Raw genomic sequence first — 23774 nt, 5'->3', positions numbered from 1 at the left:
GGGACAATATGCAAACAAATATACAAGGTCAGGGATACACAGGATAGATAGGAAATAATTAACAGAGAGAAGACACTAGAATTAAGAGGGGTTGGGATAGGCTTCTTGTGGATGGTGGGATTTTAGTTGAGATTTAAAAGGAGCAAGGGAGGTCAGTAATCAGAACTGAAGATGGGAGAGCATAACAGGACAGGGGAGAGATAAGAATGTCAACCCATAAAACTTCTCAAAATCATGGTTTTTAAATGAATAAAACACAGGATTATAATGGAAACCAATTATATTCAAACAGGTTTTTTTTTTTAAATTTTAAATTTGTTACAGGTGATTGCTCAGGCTACCAAGCTCTGACTGAGTCCAAGGTTTTCTAGCCCACTGGACCTGACGTCTGACCCCGTGAACTGGACCCAGAGAGGCAGGGACAGCTTTATGCCCTTTGCCAGCAGGAAGCAGTTTCAGAAGCTGAGACCTTCGACCCTTACCCTAAAAGAATTTGGGTCTCATTAGTCTAAGAGATTCTCCTTGAATTCTCTCCCTAGATCAAGGTCCTCCCTGTCATTCCCCTGAGGCTATAATCCCATCAACTAGCCTTTCTTTATCGACCACGCCTACGCCCAATCTCCCAATTCTCCATTACCTAGCCTAGTCTTAGCTCCCTACTGCCCCTGGCTGCTTCCCATCCTTGACCCTATGTAGACCCTATTCTCAACCTCCCAGTCACTCCCATCAAGATCCTTCCTAGATCCCTCCCAGTCTTTGGGTATATAAGGTCCATCTTGTCTCCATTAAGGTGCTTAGATTCCTTAAAAACCTAGCCAATAGCTCACAAATGTTCAGATTCCTTAAGAGTCTGGCCAATATGGCAGATCTTTAACAAACCTTGTCCCTGGCTGAAAAAAAAATTTAAGTTTGAAGGATCCGGGGTTAAGAACTCCTGATCTAGTGCAACTTTTTTATTTTGCTGATAATAAACTGGGATCGCAAAAGATGGACTTGCTCAAAAAAGTCCGTTTAGAACTTCTGATACCAAATTCGGGGCTCTTCCCGCCACACGCTCCAACCCAGACCTAATGCCCAACCCTCTTAGCACTCCTGACTGGCAGGGTTGGACATAATATTCAGGAGTATTTTCTGCCCTTCAATAAAGGGCCTGGGACGACCCAAGAAGTCCCTAGCGGCGCCCCGTAGCCCTCCCTCGCCCCTCTCCCTAGCTCGACATTCCTAGCAGGGATGACACTAATGGGCCAACTGCCACCCTCCCCGAGCTCGGCGCTTCCGGCCCAGCCTGATTGGCTCGAGCCCCCAAACGCCACTCGCTGATTGGCCCTGAGCGGGTCCGAAGAGTTTCTAGACTTAGGCAGGCCAAGAAGCGCCGGGAAGATTTGGGGTTTCCCGCGGAGGCATTTTTCTTGAACTGGCTTTTTCCCTGTCCTAATCTTATCTCGTCCCCTTGACCGAAAGCATCCGTCACTCCAGAGTTGGGGACGCCAGTCAGCGCGTCAAGGATCGCGGGAACCCACGCAGCCCCGGGACCCGGAGGCTCCAATCCCTGCCCTCCCCTCCCCTTCCCCACCCCTGCGCATTCTGGGCGTATTCCCCAGAGGTTTCTCGGGAGCTAATCATTTGCCCCCGCTCACTCCCTTCCCAGAGAATTATGGGTATGGCCTTTCCTATCCCCACCCCTTCCTGTTTTTCCACCCAGAGGATTCTGGGTAACAAGTAGGCCCCAGACTCTGGGAAAAATTTTGTGTCCCGTGTCCCCCTTTCTCCCAGAGGATTCTGGGTAGCTTTTCCTCCCTCTCCCCACTCCCCACCTTTCCCACGTCCTCCCCCCCACCCCAGGTGCATCTAGGCTAAGCCAGGCAGGTAAGGGGGGGGATGGTGTGGGCGGTAAGACAAGACAGTGTGTGGGGAAGAGGTACAGGGAAGAAATGGGACGGTAGGAGGTTAGGGTCTGTGGAGAGAGGGTGGAAGACCTCCTTGGCAATGGAAGTTGCCTGATTTCCCGGGTTACCTGACTCAGGTACCCAGGAAAGGCCACAGGGGGGCTCTGGCGAGGCATCCGTAGCTGGGCCTGCCTCCCCCTTTCCTCCCCGCCAAGCACAGCTGTTCGTCTCCCCCGGCAGATCAGGATGTCCCTTCAGAGGCCCCCCTACTAAAGGTTCAGGACCTGGCCAGTAGAAGGGGTCGGGGCGGGAGGGTGGGGGGACCTTGCCTGCTTCGACTGTCGTCATGAACTTTGAGGGCCTGGATCCTGGACTGACGGAGTATGCCCCAGCCCTGCATCCCACCCTGGACCCTGTCCTGGATGCCCACCTGAACCCTAGTCTGCTGCAGAATGTGGAGCTGGACCCCGAGGGAGTGGCCCTGGAGGCACTGTCTGTCCCAGAGTCTGTGCACATCATGGAAGGCGTCTACTCTGAGCTGCACAGTGTGGTAGCCGAGGTGGGCGTGCCTGTATCCGTCTCCCACTTCGACCTCCACGAGGAGATGCTGTGGGTGGGGAGTCATGGGGTAAGATACGTACTGTTCTGTGGCGATTGAAGTTCAAGAACTTTGCAGAGAGCTAGAAATGATTGGTGGTAGGGGCAGAATGGGTAGAATATCCAGTAAGGGGACAGTTGATGTCAGAGAGTTTGGAAGTGAGTTGGTATCCTTTCCCAGTGGGTCTTTTTCTCTCTGCCAAGATCTACCCCAAGTTATGGTCAGACTCCCCAACTAACTCCACAAGTTTAGTTTCACAGCCAGTTAAATCTTACATCTTTATTTTTCTTCTCTCACATATGTACTTATGTAATTTTAGGATTTTTGTATGTATTTTTGTTCACTCACAATCTGACTCTTTGTGATCCTATTTGGGGTTTTCTTGGCAAAGATACTGGAGTGGTTTGCCATTTTCTTCTCCAGCTCATTTTGCAGATAAGGATATTGAGGCAAACAGTGTTAAGTGACTTGCCCAGGGTCAATAAATATCCCAGGCCAGATTTGAATTCAGGTGTTCTTGACTCCAGGCCTGGTGTACTATCCACTGCGCCACCTAAGCTGCCTTTTGTACATATCTCTCTATATTTTGTATGTATCATTTTGATCATTTTAGATTCTAACCTCTCTGAGATAAAATTCCTTGTGCTAGGGTAGGGACTGTAACCTCCTGAAATTCCCCAAGTTCCTAGCACAATACTGTCCATATTGTAGGTGCTTAGTAAATATTTGTTGAATTAAACAAAATTTTTATGTATCTTGAGTGCCCAGTATACTTCTATATTATTCTTAGAGCTCAGTAAAGAAGAATGTGTTGTTCCTTGTATGTGAAAATAAAACTACTGAGCCACCAGTGGAGCTTTGGAGTTTGTTTTTTGAAAAATACATTTATGGTGGTCTCTCTACTCTCTTGCCCAATCCCCATATGTGTGATGAAAAATTTCCAAGATGGGAGTTTCAGAGGATGGAACAAAAACTAACTAGCCAACTTTGGATGAAACCCATGACTTAGGTTTCCTTGTCACTTTTCTAACCAACTCAGATAATTATCTAAAGATATTAAATACTGGTATTTGATGCTGGTAAATGATTGATGGGTACGTGGCCTAGTTGCCAATAGACTCATAGAATTTAGAACAAGAAGGATCCTTAAGTCCAGGTGTGGGGAACCTTCGGCCTTAAGGCCACCTGTGGCCTTCTAGGTCCTTGGGTGTGGCCTTTTGACTGAGTCCAAGTTTTACCAAGCAAATCCTTTTATTAAGGGGATTTGTTCTGTGAAATTTGGATTCAAGTCAAAAGGCCACATCTTATTTTAAAGATGAAGAAACTGAGGCTCAGAGAAGTTAATTTTACCTAAGGTCACACAGCCAATAAGTAAGTGGTGGAGTTGGAACTGAAAACCCAGGTCTTCTGATTTTCTAGTTCAGAGTTCTTTCTTTTTCAAATAAGTAATTTGCTATTTGCTCCAAATCATGACAGAATCAGTTACATTCTTATTTAAACTTATTTTTAAAAAGCCTTCAGTATATAGTTATTGGTAACAATTTGTCACTCCCGATTTTGTGTTCTGTTGTCTATCAATCTTCATTCACCTCATTGTATATTTTCTTGTTACCTAGTCACAGTCTACGTATACACTAACCTATTTCTGTTTTCTTTGTTTAACAGTATTTTCAAATGTCTTTCCACATTTCTTTATGGTTTTCATACTTGTCATTCTTTTTTTTTTTTGGTTTGTTTGTTTTTTGGAAGGGGGGTTGGCTAGGCAATAGGGTTAAGTGACTTGCCCAGGGTCACACAGCTAGGCTAGTAAGTGTTATGTGTCTGAGGCCAGATTTGAATTCAGGTCCTCCTGACTCCAGGGCCAGTGCTCTATCCACTGCACCACCTAGCTGCCCCATACTTGTCATTCTTAATGTGATAGTCCATTACGTTAACATTCCAGTTTGTTCTTCCATTCCCTAATCTTTGGACTTTAGTTTCAGTTTTTGTTCTTTTTTATTATTATCATTATTATTATTATTATTGTTACAGTAAGAACTTATATTGCCATAAATATCTTTGGGCAAAAAGATTTCTAAAAAAATTTTCTTGGTCATATGGCCAATAATGGATTATTAGGTATGAAATGATGTTTGTGTTTTTGTAACTCTGGCAGTCTACTGCCTTCTATGACCTAGTCCTTCCCTCCACACCACAAGTAGATGTTACATATACACTGGAAAAATCTAACACTAGATCTGGCATCACCCAAAAGTAGTCCACTTCAATGATCTAAAACTCCATAATCCCCTTTTCTGACTTCCTGTTATTCCATCTCTCTCCCTGTGCTCTACTTCCTTAAGCCTGCTGTATCTCCTCACAAGTACCTCTAATTCTTAATTTCTTAGTACTCTCCCAAGCTGTCGCCTTCATTTCCTTCCTTCTTAGTAATGACCTCATGGTTAACCAATTTAACTCTAAACTTTTCCCCTCCTTGACAGTTCCTTGACCCTTACCCTCATTAGTGCTCACACCTTGCCAGAGCTCAATCTTGGATGACTGCCACTGTCCACCACCTTTGCTCCTCTTCAACTGCTATTAAACAGAGTTGGAACCAATCATGGTCCTGAACTGACTAGGTCCATTACAGATTGATGTTATCAGAGTTAGGGCCTTACCTCAACAATCCTTTTTCTTCTTCCTAATTCTCTAGCCCACTTCCCACAGAGACTGTGTAAACTTCCTCTTCTCTTTTCAAGCATGACTCTTAGCAGAGGACCTCATTTCATACTGGGAGAGAGAGAGAGAGAGAGAGAGATAGCTTGTTGTGAACCCTGTTTTCTTCTCTACGTCTCAAAACCCTTGGACATCCCCCATGCTGTGATTAAGAAGTGGTTCTTCTCAAAGCCAACATCTCCACATCTACCCTTGATCTCAGCACTTCCTGTGTTCTCCAATAGATTGCCATTGTAATTCCACACCCCTACATACACACACACCTCCTGAATCATCACTGTTATCTATTGGTTCCTTCCCTGTTGCCTAAAACATGCCTGACTCCCATCTTGAAACTAGACCCTACTGCTAGAGACCTAGATCTCTCCCCTTCTGCACAGCCACACTCACTTCTCAGTCCTTTGTAGTGGTTATCCTCTGACTTCAGAAATAATCATTTAACTACAACCGTGTTCTCTCCCTCTTTCCCTCCCTTTCTCTCTCTCCTTGTTTTCTTCAAAACCCTGGTCAGGCATCACCTTTGATATGAAGCCTTGCCCCCAGCTGCTAGTCCTCTCCCCATCAAAAATTTACATTGTATTTGTATATTTGTATACATATTGCCTCCCCTGATGGCATATGAGCTCCTTGAGGGCAGAGACTTTGATTTTTGTCTTTGTCTGCCCAGTGGCATGGTAGGCTTTTTTTTTTTTTTGGTAAGCTTTTAGTAAGTGATTGTTAATTGATTGCTAGATTGCTTTTCTGTCCAAGCCCTTTCTCTGCTACAGCATGCTATATAGTGAAGGGAAGAAGGGGGAGCTGGCTGTCATGGCCTTGTATTTTGACTCAGTGTATGTGTCTCTGTTTGCCTTTTTCCTTTTTCTAGGGCCATGCCACCTCATTCTTTGGCCCAGCCCTGGAGCGCTATTCATCCTTCCAAGTCAATGGCAGTGATGATATTCGACAGATCCAAAGCCTGGAGAATGGTGTTCTTTTTCTTACTAAGAACAACTTAAAGTACATGGCCCGTGGGGGACTCATTATCTTTGATTACCTGTAAGTGGCTCCCCAGCCCTGAACTGACAAAGAAAACCTGAAGCTTTGTCCCCTAGTCATCATTCACTGTGAGATGGCTCAGAGCCAAGGTTGGGGACTTTGGGCTAGAAATCTAAGGTATCTGGGTCCTCACCCTTTCCCTGCCTCCACAGCCTGGATGAGAGTGAGGACATGCACAGCCTCCTCCTGACTGAGAGCAGCACCCTGCTTGTAGGTGGACTACAAAACCATGTGCTGGAGATTGACCTCAACACTGTCCAGGAAACACAGAAGGTGCAGGCCTGGGCAAGAAGGAGCTGTGGGGGAAGCCTGGGATCTTCTCTTCCTGAGCTCAGGCCTGGCAGGGAAAAAAATTCCTGGGCTGGGACCTTGCCTAAGATGGGGGTTCTGCACCTCTGCTGGGAGAGAGTGGATGATGGGAAAGGCCATTCTGTTCCTAGACATTCCCTTCTGCTTCCTTCCCCAGTATACTGTGGAGGTACCGGGCATCACCATCATGAGGCAGTCGAGTCGCTTTTTCTTCTGTGGTCACACATCTGGCAAGGTGCCTGTTCTCTCTCATTTTGGTGCCCAGGCCACCCTCTAGCCTGGCTCTTAAGTTTTTTAATTAATTTATTTATTTTTGGTTTTCAACAATCACTTCCATAAGCTTTTGAGTTTTAAATTTTCTCTCCTTCCCTTCCCACCTCCCTCCCCAAGGCAGCATGCAATCTGATAAAGGCTCTACATATACATTCCTATTAAACATGTTTTCACCTTAGTCATGTTGTAAAGAAGAATTAGAACCAATAGGAGGAACCTTTTGTGTTTTTTTTAAAACAAGCATGTATTTTCTCTCCCTCACCCAATTCCAATTTGAAAAGAAAGAAGAAAAACAAAACTCTTATAACCAATATGCATAGTCAGGCAAAAAAAAAATTACCACATCATCCACATCCAAAAACGTATGTCTTGTTCTGCTTCTTGAATCCATCACCTCTGTCAGTAGAGGGGCAGCATCATTCATCATCAGTCCTTTGGAATCATACTTGATCAGAATTGTTCATTGTTCAGAATTCCTAAGTCTTTCAAAGTTGTTTGTCTTTGCAGTGTAGTGATTGTACAAATTGTTCTCCTTAACTGTTTACTTCACTCTGTATTAGTTCATGTAAGTTTTCTCCTGGATTCTCTGAAACTGTCTCTTTCATAATTTCCTATAGCACACATAATAGTATTCCATTATATTTATATGCCACACTTTGTTCAGCCATTCCCCAGATGATGGGCACCCCTTTAATTTCTAGTTCTTTGCCATCACCAAAGGAGCTGTTATAAATATTTTTGTAAATATGGGTCCTTTTCTCGATCTCCTTGGGGTATAGCGAAGGTATAAAGCACAATTTAGTAACTTTGGGGGCATAGTTCCAAACTGGTTTCCAGAATGGCTAGACCAGTTCACAACTTCAGCCACAATGCATTAATGTGTTTGTTTTCCTCCAGCCCCTCAGTCCTGGCTTTTATCTAACCAGGTGATTAACAGGGCCCAGCTGCCCTGCTCTCATCCTATCTCATCCTATGCCTTACTGGACATTTTCTCCTAGATTTTGGCTGCTTTTTTCCTTTCAGTATGCCAGGGGCCACAGAGGCAAGGGAGCAGTCAAATTGTCTCTCCCTTTCTCAGCTTCTCCTTTTATTGTCTTCTCAAGATGGTTCCCCAGATTTTGAGGTCTGCTTCTTTCATTCTCGTTCTTTCTGACTCGGGTGATTGCATTATTCCTCTTATAGGTATCTCTTCGGGATCTTCGTACTTTCAAGGTGGAGCATGAATTTGATGCCTTCTCAGGGAGTTTGTCAGACTTTGATGTGCATGGCAACCTGCTGGCAGCCTGTGGCTTCTCTAGCCGCTTGAGTGGTTTGGCCTGTGACCGATTCCTCAAGGTCTATGATTTGCGAATGATGCGAGCAATTACACCACTACAAGTGCACGTTGACCCTGCCTTCCTGCGCTTCATCCCCACTTATACCTCCCGCCTTGCCATCATCTCCCAGACAGGTGCACAGTGACAGGGGAAGGGGAATTTCTATAGAGAGATGAACTGGATGGCAGCAGTGAAGAGGGAAGGGGGCAGGGTATAGTAGAGCTATACTGGGACAAGGGAGGGAACCTCTCTGCAGGGTTGTAAGATCTAACTTGAAGCTGTAATCCCTTACTTTCTCCACTCCCCCAAGAACATAGAAAGAGGAAAAAGATGGTATTTAGAGATTATAGATCAGGCTGCTACTTGCTAATGGATCTCTATTGGTGGGGAGATTTCTTCCCATTGCTAGAGTGAGGATATAGCCCTTCTTAATTTTGCCTATGGCTAGGTGTGAGTAGTATTTCAATGTCTTCCACGTGGGCTCAGTGTCTTCACTTTCTCTTTCCAGGGCAGTGCCAGTTTTGTGAGCCCACAGGCCTGGCCAACCCAGCAGACATCTTCCATGTGAATCCTGTGGGGCCTTTGCTGATGACATTTGATGTGTCAGCCAGCAAGCAAGCCCTAGCTTTTGGGGACTCAGAGGGCTGTGTACACCTCTGGGCTGATTCTCCTGAGGCATCTTTCAACCCCTACTCCCGTGAAACTGAATTTGCCCTACCTTGCCTTGTTGACTCACTGCCACCCCTAGACTGGAATCAGGACCTACTGCCTCTCTCTCTCATCCCAGTTCCGCTCACCACTGACACTCTTCTCTCTGACTGGCCAGCTGCCAACTCTGCTCCTGCTCCCAGGTAATTGCTTACTTCTGGGCCAGGTGGAAGGAGGGACCAAGACACTGGTATTCTCTTTTTCTTGCTCTGTCACTGTCTCATCTATTAGCTAGTGTCCCCCTTTTCTTTGGCTTCAGTTTTCCCCTTTCTCTGGGATTTTTGGGGATTGGGCAGTTGTGGGCCCCATGACTCCTTAAGCCCCAGAGCCATGCTGCATTGTAGGCGGGCACCACCAGTGGATGCAGAGATTCTGCGCACCATGAAGAAGGTGGGCTTCATTGGCTATGCGCCCAATCCCCGAACCAGGCTTCGTAACCAGGTGTGTATGAGAGGAGATGAAAGGGGGAGACCTCAACTCCAGCTTCCTTTACCTCTTTACTTTGTGCTACCTCATTCCCCTTCTGTTCTACTTCTCTAACAACCTTATAGCTGCTGTTTTCAGTAAAGCAGCATATATTTTGAATGTTTACTATGTATGTGTACAGAGATATAGAAATTGAATTGGAAGACCTTGAATGCCAGGGTAGATATTTTAGACTTTATCCTCTGAGAAGTAGGCAGCTATAAAATAAGGAAGTGACTCTAAAAGCAATGTTTTAGGGAGATGGATCTAATTAGATATCAAGATAGACGATAAACTGGCATCAAGGGACCAGTTGGGAAATTACTGAATATTCTAGTTGTGAGTTGATAAAAGGCCTGAACCAGGACTGTAGAAGTAAAAAGGAAGGTTCTGAGCCAAGAGATGTTATGAGGGATGATTGAAAAGATTTGGTTAAGTGGTCATAAGGGGTGAGGAAGGTGATGTCAGAATCAGAGGTGATAGATTTCTTACCTGCGTAATTTTCCTTTCCTTTAGATCCCTTACCGCCTCAAGGAGCTGGATAGTGAATTTGACAACTTCAGTCAGGTTCCTGAGTCACCTATAGGGCGGGAAGAGGAGCCACATCTCTATATGGTTTCCAAAAAATATCGAAAGGTACTGAGGGTCAGGGAAAGGGAGGGATATCTGTGTTGGTATCCCTTACGAAGCAGAGAGAAGTATTATAATAGGAAAGGATTGGAGAGGCCAAAGTAGTTAACCTGTTTTATTAGTTGACTAGGCAGAATTGGTAGGATTCCCTCTACCCCACTACCCCAGTCTTCCACCCTGAATTTAGGCAAGATGTTCCAAGAAACGTGAAGGTTATTTGGGTGGTTGCGGAACTGCCTACTTATCCTCCCCTCTCACCTAGGTTGTTCTCTTCATTCCAGGTGACCATCAAATACTCAAAGCTAGGGCTGGAGGATTTTGACTTTAAGCACTACAATAAGACATTATTTGCTGGACTGGAACCCCACATTCCCAATGCCTATTGTAACTGCATGATCCAGGTAAGGGCTGAGAACCCATTGACTGAATATGCCTACTACTATATTCTGAAGCTCTGTCAGCTATACTCATTTCCCCCCTGGCTTCTCCTACCCCTTTTACTAGGATAAGAGTTCTTAACCTGGGGCCCATGGATAGATTTCAGGGAGTATCTAAACTTAGATGAGAAAGAATTATATCTTTATTTTCATTAACCTCTAACTGAAATTTAGCATTTCTTCCAATTATGTTTCTGAAAGGGAATCCAGAGGCTTCACCGTACTGGCATAGAGGTCCAGGACACAGAAAAAAGGTTAAGAACCCCTGTCTTAGGATGTCTCAGAGTCTACTTTTTCTGTGATTCTTCTTCCAGAATGCTCTGCACTGTTGGCCTTTTCTCACTCTGGAGGTCTTCTGCCCTTCCTTTTAGGTCTTGTACTTCCTTGAGCCTGTCCGCTGTCTAATCCAGAACCACCTGTGCCAGAAGGAATTCTGCCTGGGCTGTGAGTTGGGCTTCTTGTTCCACATGTTGGACCTGTCTCGTGGTGATCCATGCCAGGTTAGAGGACATCCACCTAGTAGAGATGTAAGGCTTCTCTGTGTCAGATTCTTAGGATTGAGAAATCATCTCCATTGCCTCTTTTTCTTACAGGGCAGTAACTTCCTGAGGGCATTCCGCACCATCCCTGAAGCCTCAGCCCTTGGCCTAATCCTGGCTGATTCAGATGAGGTTTCAGGCAAGGGCAATCTGGCCAGGCTTATCCAGAGGTGGAATCGTTTTATTCTGACACAGCTACACCAAGACATGCAGGAACAGGAAGGCCCTCAGGCTTACAGGGGTGCAGGAGGCAGGTACAGGACAGAAACATGGGGGGTCCCCTCAGGTGTATGGTCCTCTCAGCCCCTTGACATACAGGAGTACCTTTCTCTGATAGCTTTGTGCTTCTTCTTTGCTTCTAACAGCTTTTGTTCATCAGGAGATTCAGTCATTGGGCAGCTCTTCAGTTGTGAGGTGGAGAACTGTAGCTTGTGCCGATGTGGCAAAGAAACAGTGCGTGTGTCATCTACCCTGCTCTTCACACTCTCCTATCCTGAGAGCCACAGTAATGGTATAGCCCTGGACCAAGGGGATTACGGAAGCTGCTTTTTTTTTTTTGGTCATTTTTGGGGGGGGAGGGGTAGGCAGTGGGGTTAAGTGACTTGCCCAGAGTCACACAGCTTGTGAGTGTTATGTGTCTGAGTCCAGATTTGAACTCAGGTCCTCCTGAATCCAGGGCCGATGCTCTATCTACTGCACCATCTAGCTGCCCTGGGAAGCTGCTTCTTGATGTCACAGATGTGGTGGTCATGGGAGGGGATGCAGTACAAGGGACAGTTGGTAACCATTGCCAAAGGACTGTAGAGTCAAGGAAGCAGCTAGAGTGACCGGCCTCATTTTTCTTCAGATAAGACTGTGAAGAACTATGACTTTGCTCAGGTATTGAAGAGAAGCATCTGCCTGGAGCAGAACACACAGGCTTGGTGCGAGAACTGTGAGAAGTACCAGCCCACAGTAAGTAGCACATGGATTTTAGAGTACCTTCCTGCGTTGTCCAGGATTGGATTACATCCTCCCCTTCACCTACATTGGTGATTCAGTCCACTCTGAGTCTACTCTAAGACCAAGCAGGAGTGCACCTATAAGCTACTGTCCTCAGGTTTCAGGGCAGGGGAAATTAATCTAGTCCAAGGGTACAGACCCTGATTTTTTTATCCCCGCCCAAACTTTCTACCTTTTAGATTGCCTCAACTCCCAGTTTCCTTCCCTAGGTCCAGACCCGCAACATTCGTCGTCTCCCAGACGTTCTAGTTATCAACTGTGAGGTCAACAGCTCTAAAGAAGCTGATTTCTGGAAGCTGCAGGCAGAGGTGAGGTCTGGAGCTGGGCTAGGAGTCAGGGATGCCAGGGAACTTTCTGGTTTCTTCCTAATATGGGACCTATCCCTAGGCCTTTTTGCAGAATCTGATCTTCTCTTTTCTGTCTAGTTTGCCTTCAAGATGGCAGTAAAGAAAGCAGGTGGGGAGATCCCTAAAAGCAGAGAGAGTGCTCTGGCTGATTGGTATGTACTGGCCTACCACATGTTGGTGACTGGAATGCTAAATATTAATAACTGCTATTATCTCAGGAAGAATTTCTAACTCCATTTCCATGACTGCTTGTCTGGCAGGAAGGACCTAGGAAGTCCAAAAGGGCGGCCTTTGTGTACTTCCATTGAGGAGCTAAAGAATGTCTGGCTTCCATACTCCATTCAAATGAAGCTGACAAAGAACAAGGGATTGGATGTCAGCAACTGGACTGATGGGGATGAGGTGCTTATGCTGGAAGGACTGGGTGGGAGGAGGAGGGATTCTCAAAGGAAAGGAGCCACTTCAACATCTTGGAGACCTCTCTTAGCTCCTGCACCATGTAATTTGTCCTTAACTCTCCTTCCATTCCCACTTTTATACCTAGCTTAACAACTTAGGTATTCTCTTCACAGCAGAGCCCACTCAGGGAAGAGGAAGGTAATGTCTATGTGTACGACCTTATGGCTACTGTGGTCCACATTCTGGATTCACGAACAGGGGGCAGCCTGGTAGGTCACATCAAAGTTGGGGAGACCTACCACCAGCGCAAAGAGGTGAGTTGTATGGCATTGGAAGGAGGTTTTTAAGGTGGTGGCCATAGTGGAGCTTTCCTCATGCCAGGGTGGACCCACTGTGCTCAGACATGTGCTGTGCCTTTGTCCTTTAAAGGGTGTTACTCACCAGCAGTGGTACCTCTTCAATGACTTCCTTATTGAACCTGTGGATAAGGTTAGTCTTCTCATCTTTCTCCAACCCTATATCCATCTCAAGGCACTTAGAAAAGCCCCAGCCACACCTAGGAGGGAGGGATGGATTCCTAGTTGTACAACAAAGATTTAGCCAAACTGAAAATTATGCTTTGCATTGAGAAAAAAACAGGGTTGGGCCAGAGGCAGTAAATGATTCTTCCATTTCACAGTGTGAAGCTGTGCAATTTGACATGAGCTGGAAGGTGCCCGCCATCTTATATTATGTCAAGAGGAACCTCAACAACAAATACAACCTGAGCAGTGAGTGGTACAGGGTGGGCACATGATATGGGTAGTTCAAACTGGGCCCTCTGGCAGCAAGAGATCAAGGAAATTTCTTAATGGTTTTTGGATTAGTGTTAATGTTAGGTGACACTGTAGAAATTCCTGCTTATCAGTTTAACTAAGGTTAAAGATGCCAGGGCAGAGATTTTACTTTGTAAGTAGATCCACAGATTTGGGCCTAAATTGTTACCAGATGTCCTTACCCCACAGTCAGCCAAGAGATTTTCCCTTTTCACCAGTCATCCAGCTGTTCTGCTCCTTTTGCCTGGCCCCATTGCTTTCCCACCATCTCAACTTCCTTTGAATAGTCTCAGTATTTGATTTCCTATCTGTCCACAAGCTGTGAACACCCTCATACCCTTTCTTCTTCTCTCTTTTTGGCCCTGAGCTAACTGAACTAGGACCCTGACTTTGAAATTCTTATTTCATCCCTCAGCCCCTTCTTCAGCCTCTACTTTGTGTATTTCCTGATAACTCCCTGGCTTGACCTCTCCATCAGCCTGTCCACCAGGCTTCATTCCCTCTACTTATGTGCTTTGATTACTGAGGGGCCACGATGCAGACTCAGAGTCCCCAGTCACCCTGAGCCTCCTTCCCCTCACCACTCCCCATCCTTGCCCTGGCTGTCTGCCCCTCTGCCCTCCAGTCAAGAACCCTATTGAAGCAAGCGTGCTGCTGGCCGAGGCCTCACTGGCCCGGAAGCAGCGCAAGACCCATGCTACCTTCATCCCACTGATGCTGAGTGAGATGCCACAGGCCGGGGACCTGGTGGGCCTGGATGCTGAATTTGTCACCCTTAATGAGGTAATTGGGCCCAGACATCTGTGGGGACTTGAGCAGAACCCTGAGGAACCCAGGAGGGATAGATAAGTGTATAAGAACCATCTCTACCCTACTCCCATAGGAGGAGGCAGAGCTGCGTAGTGACGGCACCAAGTCCACCATCAAACCAAGCCAGATGTCAGTGGCTAGAATCACCTGTGTTCGGGGTCAAGGGCCAAATGAAGGTATCCCCTTCATAGATGACTACATCTCTACACAGGAACAGGTACCAGGATACTTGAGAGCTTGGACAGAGGAAGAATTTGTGCTGATGATCTTAAAACCTCATGGGGGCTCCCTCTCCCGGATGACTTTTTCCATTCTTTGCTCTCATAGGTGGTGGATTACTTGACCCAGTACTCAGGGATAAAGCCTGGAGACCTTGATGCTAAGATTTCCTCCAAGCACCTTACCACTCTTAAGTCTACCTATTTGAAACTTCGCTTCCTTATAGATATTGGTGTCAAGTTTGTGGGTCATGGACTGCAGAAGGACTTCCGGGTCATCAATCTCATGGTTCGGACTATACTTTCCCTGAGTATTTGGGAGAGAAGGGGGTAGAGGCAGGGGGAGAGAATGAGGTATGTTTCTGGAGTTTGGGTTCTCCTTGTGGTACTGAAGATGGGAACTGAGTGTCTCAGCTTTTAACTTCCCACTTTAATCTTTTCTAGGTGCCCAAAGACCAGGTCATTGATACTGTCTACCTCTTCCACATGCCCCGAAAACGAATGATCTCCTTGCGCTTCCTTGCTTGGTATTTCTTAGGTGAGTTGCCATGTTTCACGGTTCCTCAAGGTGAAATTGTTGGAGGAAAATGAATGGAGGTGGGGGAGAAAAAGGAAAGAGGAGGACTTGGTTAGTGGTAGTAAAGTATAATTGTAGCATATAATAGGAGCAGAGGACTGAAAGCTGAAAAGCACGTTTAAAAAATCAAGTTCTCACTTTACAGATAAAGAAACAGGTGTAGAAAAACTAAATGATTTGCCTGGTCACAGGCAGTAAATAGCAGTGCTAGTCCTCCGACTTCATGCTTTTTCTTCTACTTCATGTAATGATGATGAAGAAGCCCAGGAACTACTCCATCTCTGCTGTAGGGGAGTTAATTTGCTCCTTCCCTAAGGAAGCATCAGGAAAAAGGAGGGGTAGATAGTGGTAATTTTTCTCCCTTCTACTATGCCCTCAAACCACTTTACTTTCCTCAGATCTCAAGATCCAAGGGGAGACCCATGATAGCATTGAGGATGCCCGAACAGCTCTGCAACTTTACCGAAAGTATCTGGAGTTAAGCAAAAATGGCAGTGAACCAGAGTCTTTCCACAAAGTGCTCAAGGGGCTTTACGAGAAGGGCCGAAAAATGGATTGGAAGGTTCCTGAGCCTGATGGCCAAGCAAGCCCCAAGAGTAAGAGCTGGGATAGGGGAAATGCTGGCTTTGTTTTGGGGTGTGTGTATTGTGTCTGTGTGCATGCCTGTGAATGGATGCACAACTACCTTAGAAAGAAGTTTATTCCCCTTCAAGCCCTGTTTTCCCCTTCTTGTCCTGGCCCAAATCATACCTTTTGTTCCTTCTTATTTTCTTTGCATTAAGAATTCTAAGCGCTACCTCTTCATTCACTTGAAGGTTAATGTTCTCATTTTTGTGTTTAACAGATTCAGCTGTCTTCTCCACTGTGCTGGCGCTCTGACTGCTCTTTTCCAGCCACATCCTTCCATTCCCCTTCCTTGAGTGCTCTGTGGCTACACAACAGAAGCAGCATCAGGGAGAGGTGGTTTCTCCAGTTGCTGGTCCTCTGCATCTCCCTGTCCAGCACTGCCCTGGGGACAGGGCCTAGGCCCCAGGCCCCAACTCAGACCTATAGGGACTCTGCTGATGGTGCTATCATTAGAACTGTTGGAATTTCCTCGGTGCAGCTAGGATGTTACAAAATATGCAGGAGCTGAGCTCCCTTCTACCCTTGTGGCAGCACAGAGTGCAAAACCTGGAAACTGGCCCAGAAGGGAAGAAGCAGTACCATTAGTTAACACAGAACACTCAGTCCCTAGCTGGCTAGGGACAGTAGTGCCAGGCAATGACAAGACAGGTCAATAGCTCTGAACTTAAGTGATGACGGTATGGAGGAAGGTACAGCTTCAGGGGCTAGAGCAAAAAAAACACAAGGGCTTTGCCAAAGGGCCTTGTGTCCCAGGCCTTTGACCGTTTGGCTACAAAGCTCAGCAGGGTTATTTCTGCTACACCTGCTTCCTAAGCTTTGTCTGCAATGGAATGTTTTATAAAATAAAAGCAAAAATCTCAGTGGTGGAATGTAAGTGGCCCATCTTTGTAGGGCAACGCGGCAAATTCTTTATTCTTGCCGTCTTTTCCTCTTTACATTGGATTCTCAGTACCACTTAAAATTTGGGAGTGGAGGTGGGGATTCCCGGGGCAGATGGAATATGGATTAGAGAGCTGGGCGGAGCCAGCACCTGGTCTAGCCCCCCAGCCCAGTGGGCTCTGCCGTGTTCCTTAATGCCGGAGGGTGTACAGGAAGCACAGTGCCGGATGGCGGGAGCTCCCCTTTGGTGCAAAGCTTCTCGGGAACTGTAGTTCTGCGCTCCCGCTGCACATAGGACCTTCCCTTCACCTGCTGGGCCCGGCTTCTTCGGCTTCGGCCTCGCCCTTCCCGCCCGCCCCTCGGGCCACGCCTCCTTCCCTTTGCCACGCAGGTCCTGCCACCAGGCGCTGGGGTCCTAGCAGCTGCCGCCGCTGGACCCGACGAGCTTGGGCTGCGAGCCGCGGAGTTGCGGTGTCCCTTTGCTCCGGGAGGCTGGGCCTCGCTGGGCGGGCGGACGGGCCGCGAGGCTGCGGGCGCGGAGTCGGGCGGCGCCGAAGAGCTCCGGAACAGCCCGATCTGCCGCGCTCGGCGCCTGGGTAGGGGTAGGGGCTGACGTGAGGTGGCCAGACTGGCTGCTGCCCTGGAGCCTCGGGGCCTGGGGGCAGAGGTGGGAGCGGGCCGGCCGGGCGCGGGGCGCGGGGGGGGGCAGGCAGCGGGGCTAGGCCACCGCTCATCCCCGGCCGCTCTCCCCGCAGGCGCGCGGAGCTGCCGCGGCGCCGCGCGAACCATGGCTGGCTGCGGGGGGCTGGCCCTGCTCCTGGCCGCCCTGCTGGGCAGCGCGTGGGCGCGGAGGAGCCAGGACTTGCACTGTGGAGGTAAAGGCCCAGGCTGCGGGGTGGGGGGGTGACCTGAGTCGGGGGCCCGGGCTTCTGTCCTGTCCAGGCTGCCCTTTTGGGGGGGGTCCCGGACGCCTCTGGCAGTCTGGGGAAGCCTGTGGACCCCCTCCCCCAGAATCATAGTTTTTTCTTATTTTTTAATTTTTAACGTTTTTATTTAAAGTTTTGAGTTCCAAATTCTATCCCTTCTTTCCTTCCCTCTCTGAGACGGTAAGCGGTCAGATATAGGTTAAACATGTGCAACTATGTAAAACATTTCTATGTTAATCATTTTGTACAAGAAGACTCGAATAAAAGAAAAAAATGGAAGAAAGGGAAAAATAGCACACTTCAGTCTGTATTCAGTCAATATCAGCTTCATCATTAGAACTTTGGGATTGTCTGGGTATTGCTGAGAATAGTTAAGTCATCACAGTTCTTCATTGTACATTGTACAGTATTGCTGTTACTGTGTACAAAGTTCTCCAGGTTCTGTTCACTAAACTATACATCAGTTCATGTAAGTATTTTTCTAGGTTTTTCTGAAATCATCCTGCTTGTCAATAATATTCCATTACAATCATATACCACAGCCTGTTTAGCCATTCCCCAATTTATGGGCATTCCTTTGATTTCTAATTCTTAGCCACCACAAAAAGAGCTGCTATAAATATTTTTGTAGAAATAAATATTTCCTTTTCCCTTTTTGTGGATGTCTTTGCCATGTAGATCTAGCTGTGATATTGCTGGATCAAAGGGTATGCAGTTTTATAGCCCTTTGGACATAGTTCCAAATTGCTCTCCAGAATGGTTGGATCAGTTCACAACTCCAACAGTGCATTAGTGTCCCAGTTTTCCCACATCCCCTCCAACGTCCATTTTCCTCTTTTTGTCATATTAGCCACTCTGATAGGTTTGAGGTGGTAGTACCTCAGAGCATTTCCCTGATCAATAGTCATATTTTTCATATGACTATAGATAGCTTTGATTTCTTTGTCTGAAAACTGCCTTTTCATATCCTTTGACCATTTATCAGCTGAAGAATTAATTTTATAAATTTGACTCAGTTCTCTATATATTTGAGAAATGAGGCCTTTATCAGAGGTATTTGTTACTAATATTTTCCCCCAGTTTTCTGCTTTCCTTATAATTTTGGTTGCCTTGGTTTTGTTTGTGCAAAACCTTTTTAATTTTATGTAATCAAAATGATTTGTTTTACATTCTGTAATGCTTTCTGTATCTTCTTTGGTCCTAAATTCTTTCCTTATCCCTAAATCTGGCAGGTAAACCACTCTATTTCTTAGCCAGTACCAGATTGTTTTGATAATTACCAATTTATAATACAGTTTGAGATCTGGTATGACTAAACCACCTTCTTTCACATTTTTTTTTCATTGATTCCCTTGGCATCTTTGAGCTTTTGTTCTTCTAGATGAATTTTGTCATTTTTAGCTCTATAAAACAATTTTTTGATAGTTTTATTGGTGTGGCACTGAATAAATAGATTAATTTAGGTAGAATTGTCATTTATTATATTGGTTTGGCCTACCCATGAGCAATTAATATTTTTCCAGTTGTTTAGATCTGACTTCATTTGTAAGAAAAGAATTTTATAGTTGTGTTCATATAGTTAATTGTATTTTTTTAATACATAGAATTACACAGGAAACCAATCGTATCAAAATACAGTTATCAAAATATTTTTCCCATCCAAGTTGAGGGACTTCCTGAAATCTGTCCATGGACCCTTTGGGAGTCTGTGAAGCCTAGGTTAAAAATCCCTGATTTAAATGATCTCTAAGGCTGCTAATCCTTTATGCTTCTCTGCTCCCATTCCTCTAGCCTGCAGGGCTCTTGTGGATGAACTGGAGTGGGAAATTGCCCAAGTAGACCCCAAGAAGACCATCCAGATGGGTTCCTTTCGTATCAACCCTGATGGCAGCCAATCATTTGTGGAGGTAATTCATACTTTCTCTAAAATTAAATAGCCCCATCGGCTCTGGGCAGGGCCTGGGTGTCTAGCCTGGCAGGATGGGCTTTGATCTCATTAGGAGTAATGAGATACAGACTCAGAGAGTAATAGGAAAGATTGGGCTATACCTAACGAGAGAAAATGGGTAAGGGTTGATCCCTAATGGCCGGGTTGGGCACCTTGAGCACCCTGTTGTCTTTGCTGCCAATAGATAATCAGTATCCACTGTGAGCAGAACAGTATGTTATAAACACTCTAGGAGAGTAATAAGTGTTTGCTGAATTATCTCCATTTGTTAAAGCAATAAACAAAAATGAATATTGTGTAAACTTGGTCCATCAGTACTTGTGGCATATAGGTAACACAATAGTTAATGAGGGAAGGCTTTTTGGAGAACGTTAGTTTCAAATTACATTCAGAAGGAAAGGAAGGATGTGAATTTGGGGAAATGACCTCTGGGAATGCCCAGAGGGATTGAGCCAGGCTGAAGATTTTTGTGTGTTGCCCTCCTAGGTACCCTATGCCCGCTCAGAAGCTCACTTGACAGAACTGCTGGAACGGGTTTGTGAGCAAATGAAGGAATATGGGGAACAGGCCGACCCTACCACTCATCGAAAGAATTACATACGGGTAGTGAGCCGGGACAAGAGAGCTAATGAGCCAGACATGGAAAGCATTCGAATTGACGGAGACATCAGAGCCAGCCTCAAATTTGCGGTGAGGGCTGAGAAGCCATTGGGAGAGTGGGGTTTCAAGTGTTCTGAGATTGCCAGAGGGCCCAAGGGCAGAGTTAGAGTGTTGCCTTAGTTTCTCTTGGGGAGGTTGGAGCAAAGGCCTCCATGCCAGCACCCCTCACTTTGACTTGTCCTTTGGGCTTACAGTGTGAGAGCATCGTAGAAGAACATGAGGATGAGCTCATTGAGTTTTTTTCCCGAGAGACTGACAACGTCAAAGACCGGCTCTGTAGCAAACGTACAGGTAAGCTTTCCGTATCTTCATCTCTCCATATGCTTGACTACAGCCTGCATTTTTTCCTTCCTTCCTTGGAGACCTGGACTTCAGAATTGCCTCTCTACCCTTCACCCCTCAACTACTAGCTCTTATTTGCTTCCCCCAAGTCTCAGTGGCATGTCTCCATGTAGGATAAAGAGATGGAGAGTGGAAGTGGGAAGAGGTTTTGGGAAGTTTTAATATATGAGCACATACTCCAAAGAATGTTTGAGGGTGTGTATGCCAGGATGATGCTAGTAACGGTTCTGATTTTATTTCTATTTTTATGCATATGTGCGTGTGTGTACACATACATATACACATATATGTATTCAGTGGAGTATATCAGCAGGATGGTAATATTTGTCTGCAAAATTTTGTTGTGTGTTGTGCCTGCAGATTTGTGTGACCATGCCCTGCACATATCTCACGATGAGCTGTGACCCACTGGAGCATCCCTCAACCCAATCAGACCTGACGGATCACCCCTCAGGAGGGGAAAAGGGGCTGCAATGCCTTTTATATGATGTTTTTACTAAAATGAACCCAAAAAAAGGAGAAAAAAAAGAAACCATGGTGTAAATGAAGTTGTGTCTTCCCACCAATCTCACTCTCTTGTATTAGGTCTGGGGCTGGGGGGGTCTACAGAGGAGGGACAGGGAAGGAATTTGGGAGTTGGGGTACAATGAACATGGGAATGAATTCTGAACCATCTACCTCTCATGAGGGGCTGGTTTTATTCATTCAATCATTTATTAAATGCTTCCTCCATGATTGAGCTGAGTATGGTGTACTCAGTACAGAGTACTCTTTCACATAGGAAAGGACTAGAGAGCACAAGTTCATTCATTTCACAAACATTTAGTGTACTCTACGAGGGCATCTGAGAAGTTTAAACACACAGAAGAGAGGGTTTCTGCCCTTACATTCAGGTAGGCAAGATAAGCCTCTGTTACATGTAGTTTTAGTGTAAGTCCATGAATGGTCTATGAACTCAGCTTAGGAACTTCCCATGTGAGAGATTAGGGAAGGCTTCATGGAGTATGGGGCATTAAGCTTTAAAAGACTTATAGGGTATCAGTAAATAAAGATGAGGAATGGTTGATGGGAGGACATTCCAGGCATAAAAAACAGGTTCAGCAAAGGCATCAAGGTGGAAAAACATGGAATGTGTTTGTGAGGTGGCAGATATGTCAGGTATGAATGAAGCATGTGGCATGCTGGAGGAGTGTTGAGAAATAACATTAGAAAGGTAGTTTGGAACCAGATATAGGAGGATCTTGAAAACCAAGATATGAGGACGGTGGACTTTGTTAGGCATGGGAGTGCAGTAGAATAACTCATGATGCCTGTGTGCCAGAAACACTAATCTAGCTTTGGTGCATAGACAAGAGGTGGAAAAGAGGAAAGGCATGGAAACACAATAGGAGCCTGTTAGCCTAAGTCACAGGTTAGGGGCAGTAAGAATAGTAAGACTGGGACTGGAGTGGTTGGAAGGAAAGTAAAACATCAGATGTCTGAGGTGATGGGCTTGGAGACTGGGAGAACAGTGGCTCAGTTGATTAAAACGTAGCAAAGTAAAGAGTAGGAATGAGACATAGGAAGGATTAATTCGGTTTTAGGCATGCTGAGCTTGAGGGTCAGGTGGGCCACAAAGATGGAAAGAGCAGTCTGCAAGTTGGAGAGGTCAGAGCCAGGAATGTTGTCTTCTCAGGGATAACAGCTGAGGCAGGGGATGTGGATGAGATTGCCAGATAAGAAGGGAAGAAGGCCAAGTTCAGTCTTTGGCATATGGTTACATTGTAGGAATGAGAAAATGAGACAAGGTACCAAACAAGAGTACCATCACAAACTAAAGAACGCAACATCAAGGGAGAGGAGCTGGTCAGTGGTGTCAAATACTGGAGAGATCAAGGAAAACGTGCATTGAGAAAAGGCTGGTATGTTTTGGATGAGATCATTGGAGTTCTTTAAGAGTCCAGTTTCAGTTTAGTAACAAAGATAGAAGCCTTGCAGCATGAGGAATCAAGAGAAGTAGAGACTAAGGGTTCAATTGTGCATGGAAGGAGAAGAGATATGTACAGTACAGTACAGTAGCTCATGGGGATAGTAAACTTGAGTGAAATTGTTTCGTTTTTGTTTTTTAGAGTCGATGAGAGCTGAGCATCATATGAAGAGAAGCAAAGAGTTTGTGAGGAGATGTTGAAATTCTAAGATGGAGATCAAAGGTGCTGAGAGAAAAAGGAGACCAAGTGCTAAAGTGGAGGGAGAGCCTTGGCTTGAGGGAAAGACATGTTTCCCTCAGGAGACTTAATTGAGTATGAACAAATGGGCAAAGGAGTAGGAAAGGGAGGTGAAGATGAGGAGGTGGAGGTTGGCAGTTCGAGAATGGGAACAGTTATGCGTTGATTGAACAGAAGGGAGTTGGTAAGCAGTACATAAAAGGATGGCCGAAAAGCAGTGAAACTCCAGCTAAAATTATTGTAGTGAATACCTACTGGATGGCGTCTGTGCAATAGCATGACCTTTTCCATCACCGAGCTCCTGCGAGGGAACAGAAAAAGAAAGAGCTTGGCAGATTGCAAGTTGTACTGCAACAAAAATTAAAGATACTGTTCGGTGTGGAGTAGGGTTAGGAATGCTTTTTGGAGGAGCTAAAGCTTGGGCTTGGTCTTAAAATGGATATAGATTGCTCTCTCTCCTTAAAGCCTTGGCAGGATTGATGGCCAATCCAGCAAGCAGGGCAAATAAATACGTGTAGGTGAAAATTAATAAAGAGATTCATACAGGTATATCAAGTCAGTAAGCATTTATTGAGGGCTGACTACATGCTAGGCCATGTACTAAGTGCCCATACGGGGAAAAAAAAAATAGCTACCACCCAAGTAGCTCACATCTAATGGGGAAGTAATATTCAAATAACCATGGACATCCAAGATTTATATGGTATAAGTGGAAAATAATCTCAGAAGGATAGCACTATTTGGGAAAAGTAGGGTGGACTTCTTGCAGAATGTGAAATTTGAGCTGTCTTGAAGGAAACCAGGGGGCAGGTTAGGAAAGAGCATTCCAAGCAAAGCGGATAGCCAGTGAAAAGACATGGAATAGGGAGATGAGTTATCTGTCCTGTGTGAAGAATTATTAAGTCATTTTAGCTGGAGGGGAGTCAAGTGTAAGAAGACTGGAAAGGTAGGAAGAGCTTTAAATGACAAGACTTATATTTGATCCTCGAGGTAATAGGGGGCCACTGCAGCTTAGGAGGGAGAAGGCAGGGAATAGTCAGATCTGTGCTTTCGGAAAATTACTTTGGGATTGAGTAGCTGAGTGGAGGATGGATTTAATGGAGAAAAGA

At 45.7% G+C, this 23774-nt stretch overlaps 2 protein-coding genes across 4 annotated transcripts; both read left to right on the top strand.

Moving 5' to 3' along the window:
* The first annotated feature begins 1544 nt into the window (after positions 1-1544).
* Positions 1545-16566, top strand: PAN2 (poly(A) specific ribonuclease subunit PAN2). Of its 2 annotated transcripts, none has more exons than XM_020990032.2 (25): positions 1545-2514; positions 6065-6234; positions 6387-6507; positions 6701-6778; positions 7999-8266; positions 8641-8983; positions 9185-9281; positions 9822-9941; positions 10217-10336; positions 10744-10872; positions 10966-11165; positions 11277-11422; positions 11759-11865; positions 12123-12221; positions 12339-12412; positions 12521-12662; positions 12836-12973; positions 13089-13148; positions 13339-13429; positions 14100-14257; positions 14358-14501; positions 14612-14791; positions 14947-15040; positions 15478-15675; positions 15924-16566. In XM_020990032.2, the coding sequence occupies exons 1-25, from the start codon at positions 2233-2235 to the stop codon at positions 15956-15958; spliced, it is 3594 nt and encodes a 1197-aa protein (XP_020845691.1). In that variant the 5' UTR covers positions 1545-2232; the 3' UTR covers positions 15959-16566. The 2 variants fall into 2 exon arrangements, with proteins under 2 accessions (XP_020845691.1, XP_020845690.1); XM_020990031.2 differs by having other exon boundaries at positions 12833-12973.
* A 284-nt stretch (positions 16567-16850) lies between these two features.
* On the top strand, positions 16851-23214 carry CNPY2 (canopy FGF signaling regulator 2). 2 transcript variants are annotated; one of them, XM_078145863.1, is made up of 6 exons: positions 16851-17181; positions 17341-17460; positions 19303-19418; positions 19946-20149; positions 20314-20410; positions 22570-23214. In XM_078145863.1, exons 2-6 carry the CDS (start codon positions 17373-17375, stop codon positions 22626-22628), a joined length of 564 nt encoding a protein of 187 aa, XP_078001989.1. In that variant the 5' UTR covers positions 16851-17181; positions 17341-17372; the 3' UTR covers positions 22629-23214. The 2 variants fall into 2 exon arrangements, with proteins under 2 accessions (XP_078001989.1, XP_020845698.1); XM_020990039.2 differs by lacking the exon at positions 22570-23214 and adding an exon at positions 20822-21009 and having other exon boundaries at positions 16880-17181.
* Positions 23215-23774: the final 560 nt, after the last annotated feature.

The sequence above is a fragment of the Phascolarctos cinereus genome, unplaced genomic scaffold, assembly GCF_003287225.1.
Source record: "Phascolarctos cinereus isolate Bilbo 61053 unplaced genomic scaffold, phaCin_HiC Scaffold_1;HRSCAF=81, whole genome shotgun sequence".
NCBI lineage: Eukaryota > Metazoa > Chordata > Mammalia > Diprotodontia > Phascolarctidae > Phascolarctos > Phascolarctos cinereus.
Note: the sequence above shows the minus strand (reverse complement) of the source record. Positions and strands in the feature narration are given on the sequence as shown.

Coding starts and splice junctions, on each gene's coding strand:
- CNPY2 (XM_078145863.1), top strand. CDS start 17,373: ATGGCTGGCTGCGGGGGGCTGGCCCTGCTCCTGGCCGCCCTGCTGGGC. Junction 20,150..20,313: donor GAGCCAGCCTCAAATTTGCG/GTGAGGGCTGAG, acceptor TTGGGCTTACAG/TGTGAGAGCATCGTAGAAGA. Junction 20,411..22,569: donor GCTCTGTAGCAAACGTACAG/GTAAGCTTTCCG, acceptor TTTGTTTTTTAG/AGTCGATGAGAGCTGAGCAT.
- PAN2 (XM_020990031.2), top strand. CDS start 2,233: ATGAACTTTGAGGGCCTGGATCCTGGACTGACGGAGTATGCCCCAGCC. Junction 8,267..8,640: donor TGCCATCATCTCCCAGACAG/GTGCACAGTGAC, acceptor TTCTCTTTCCAG/GGCAGTGCCAGTTTTGTGAG. Junction 15,041..15,477: donor CCTTGCTTGGTATTTCTTAG/GTGAGTTGCCAT, acceptor TACTTTCCTCAG/ATCTCAAGATCCAAGGGGAG.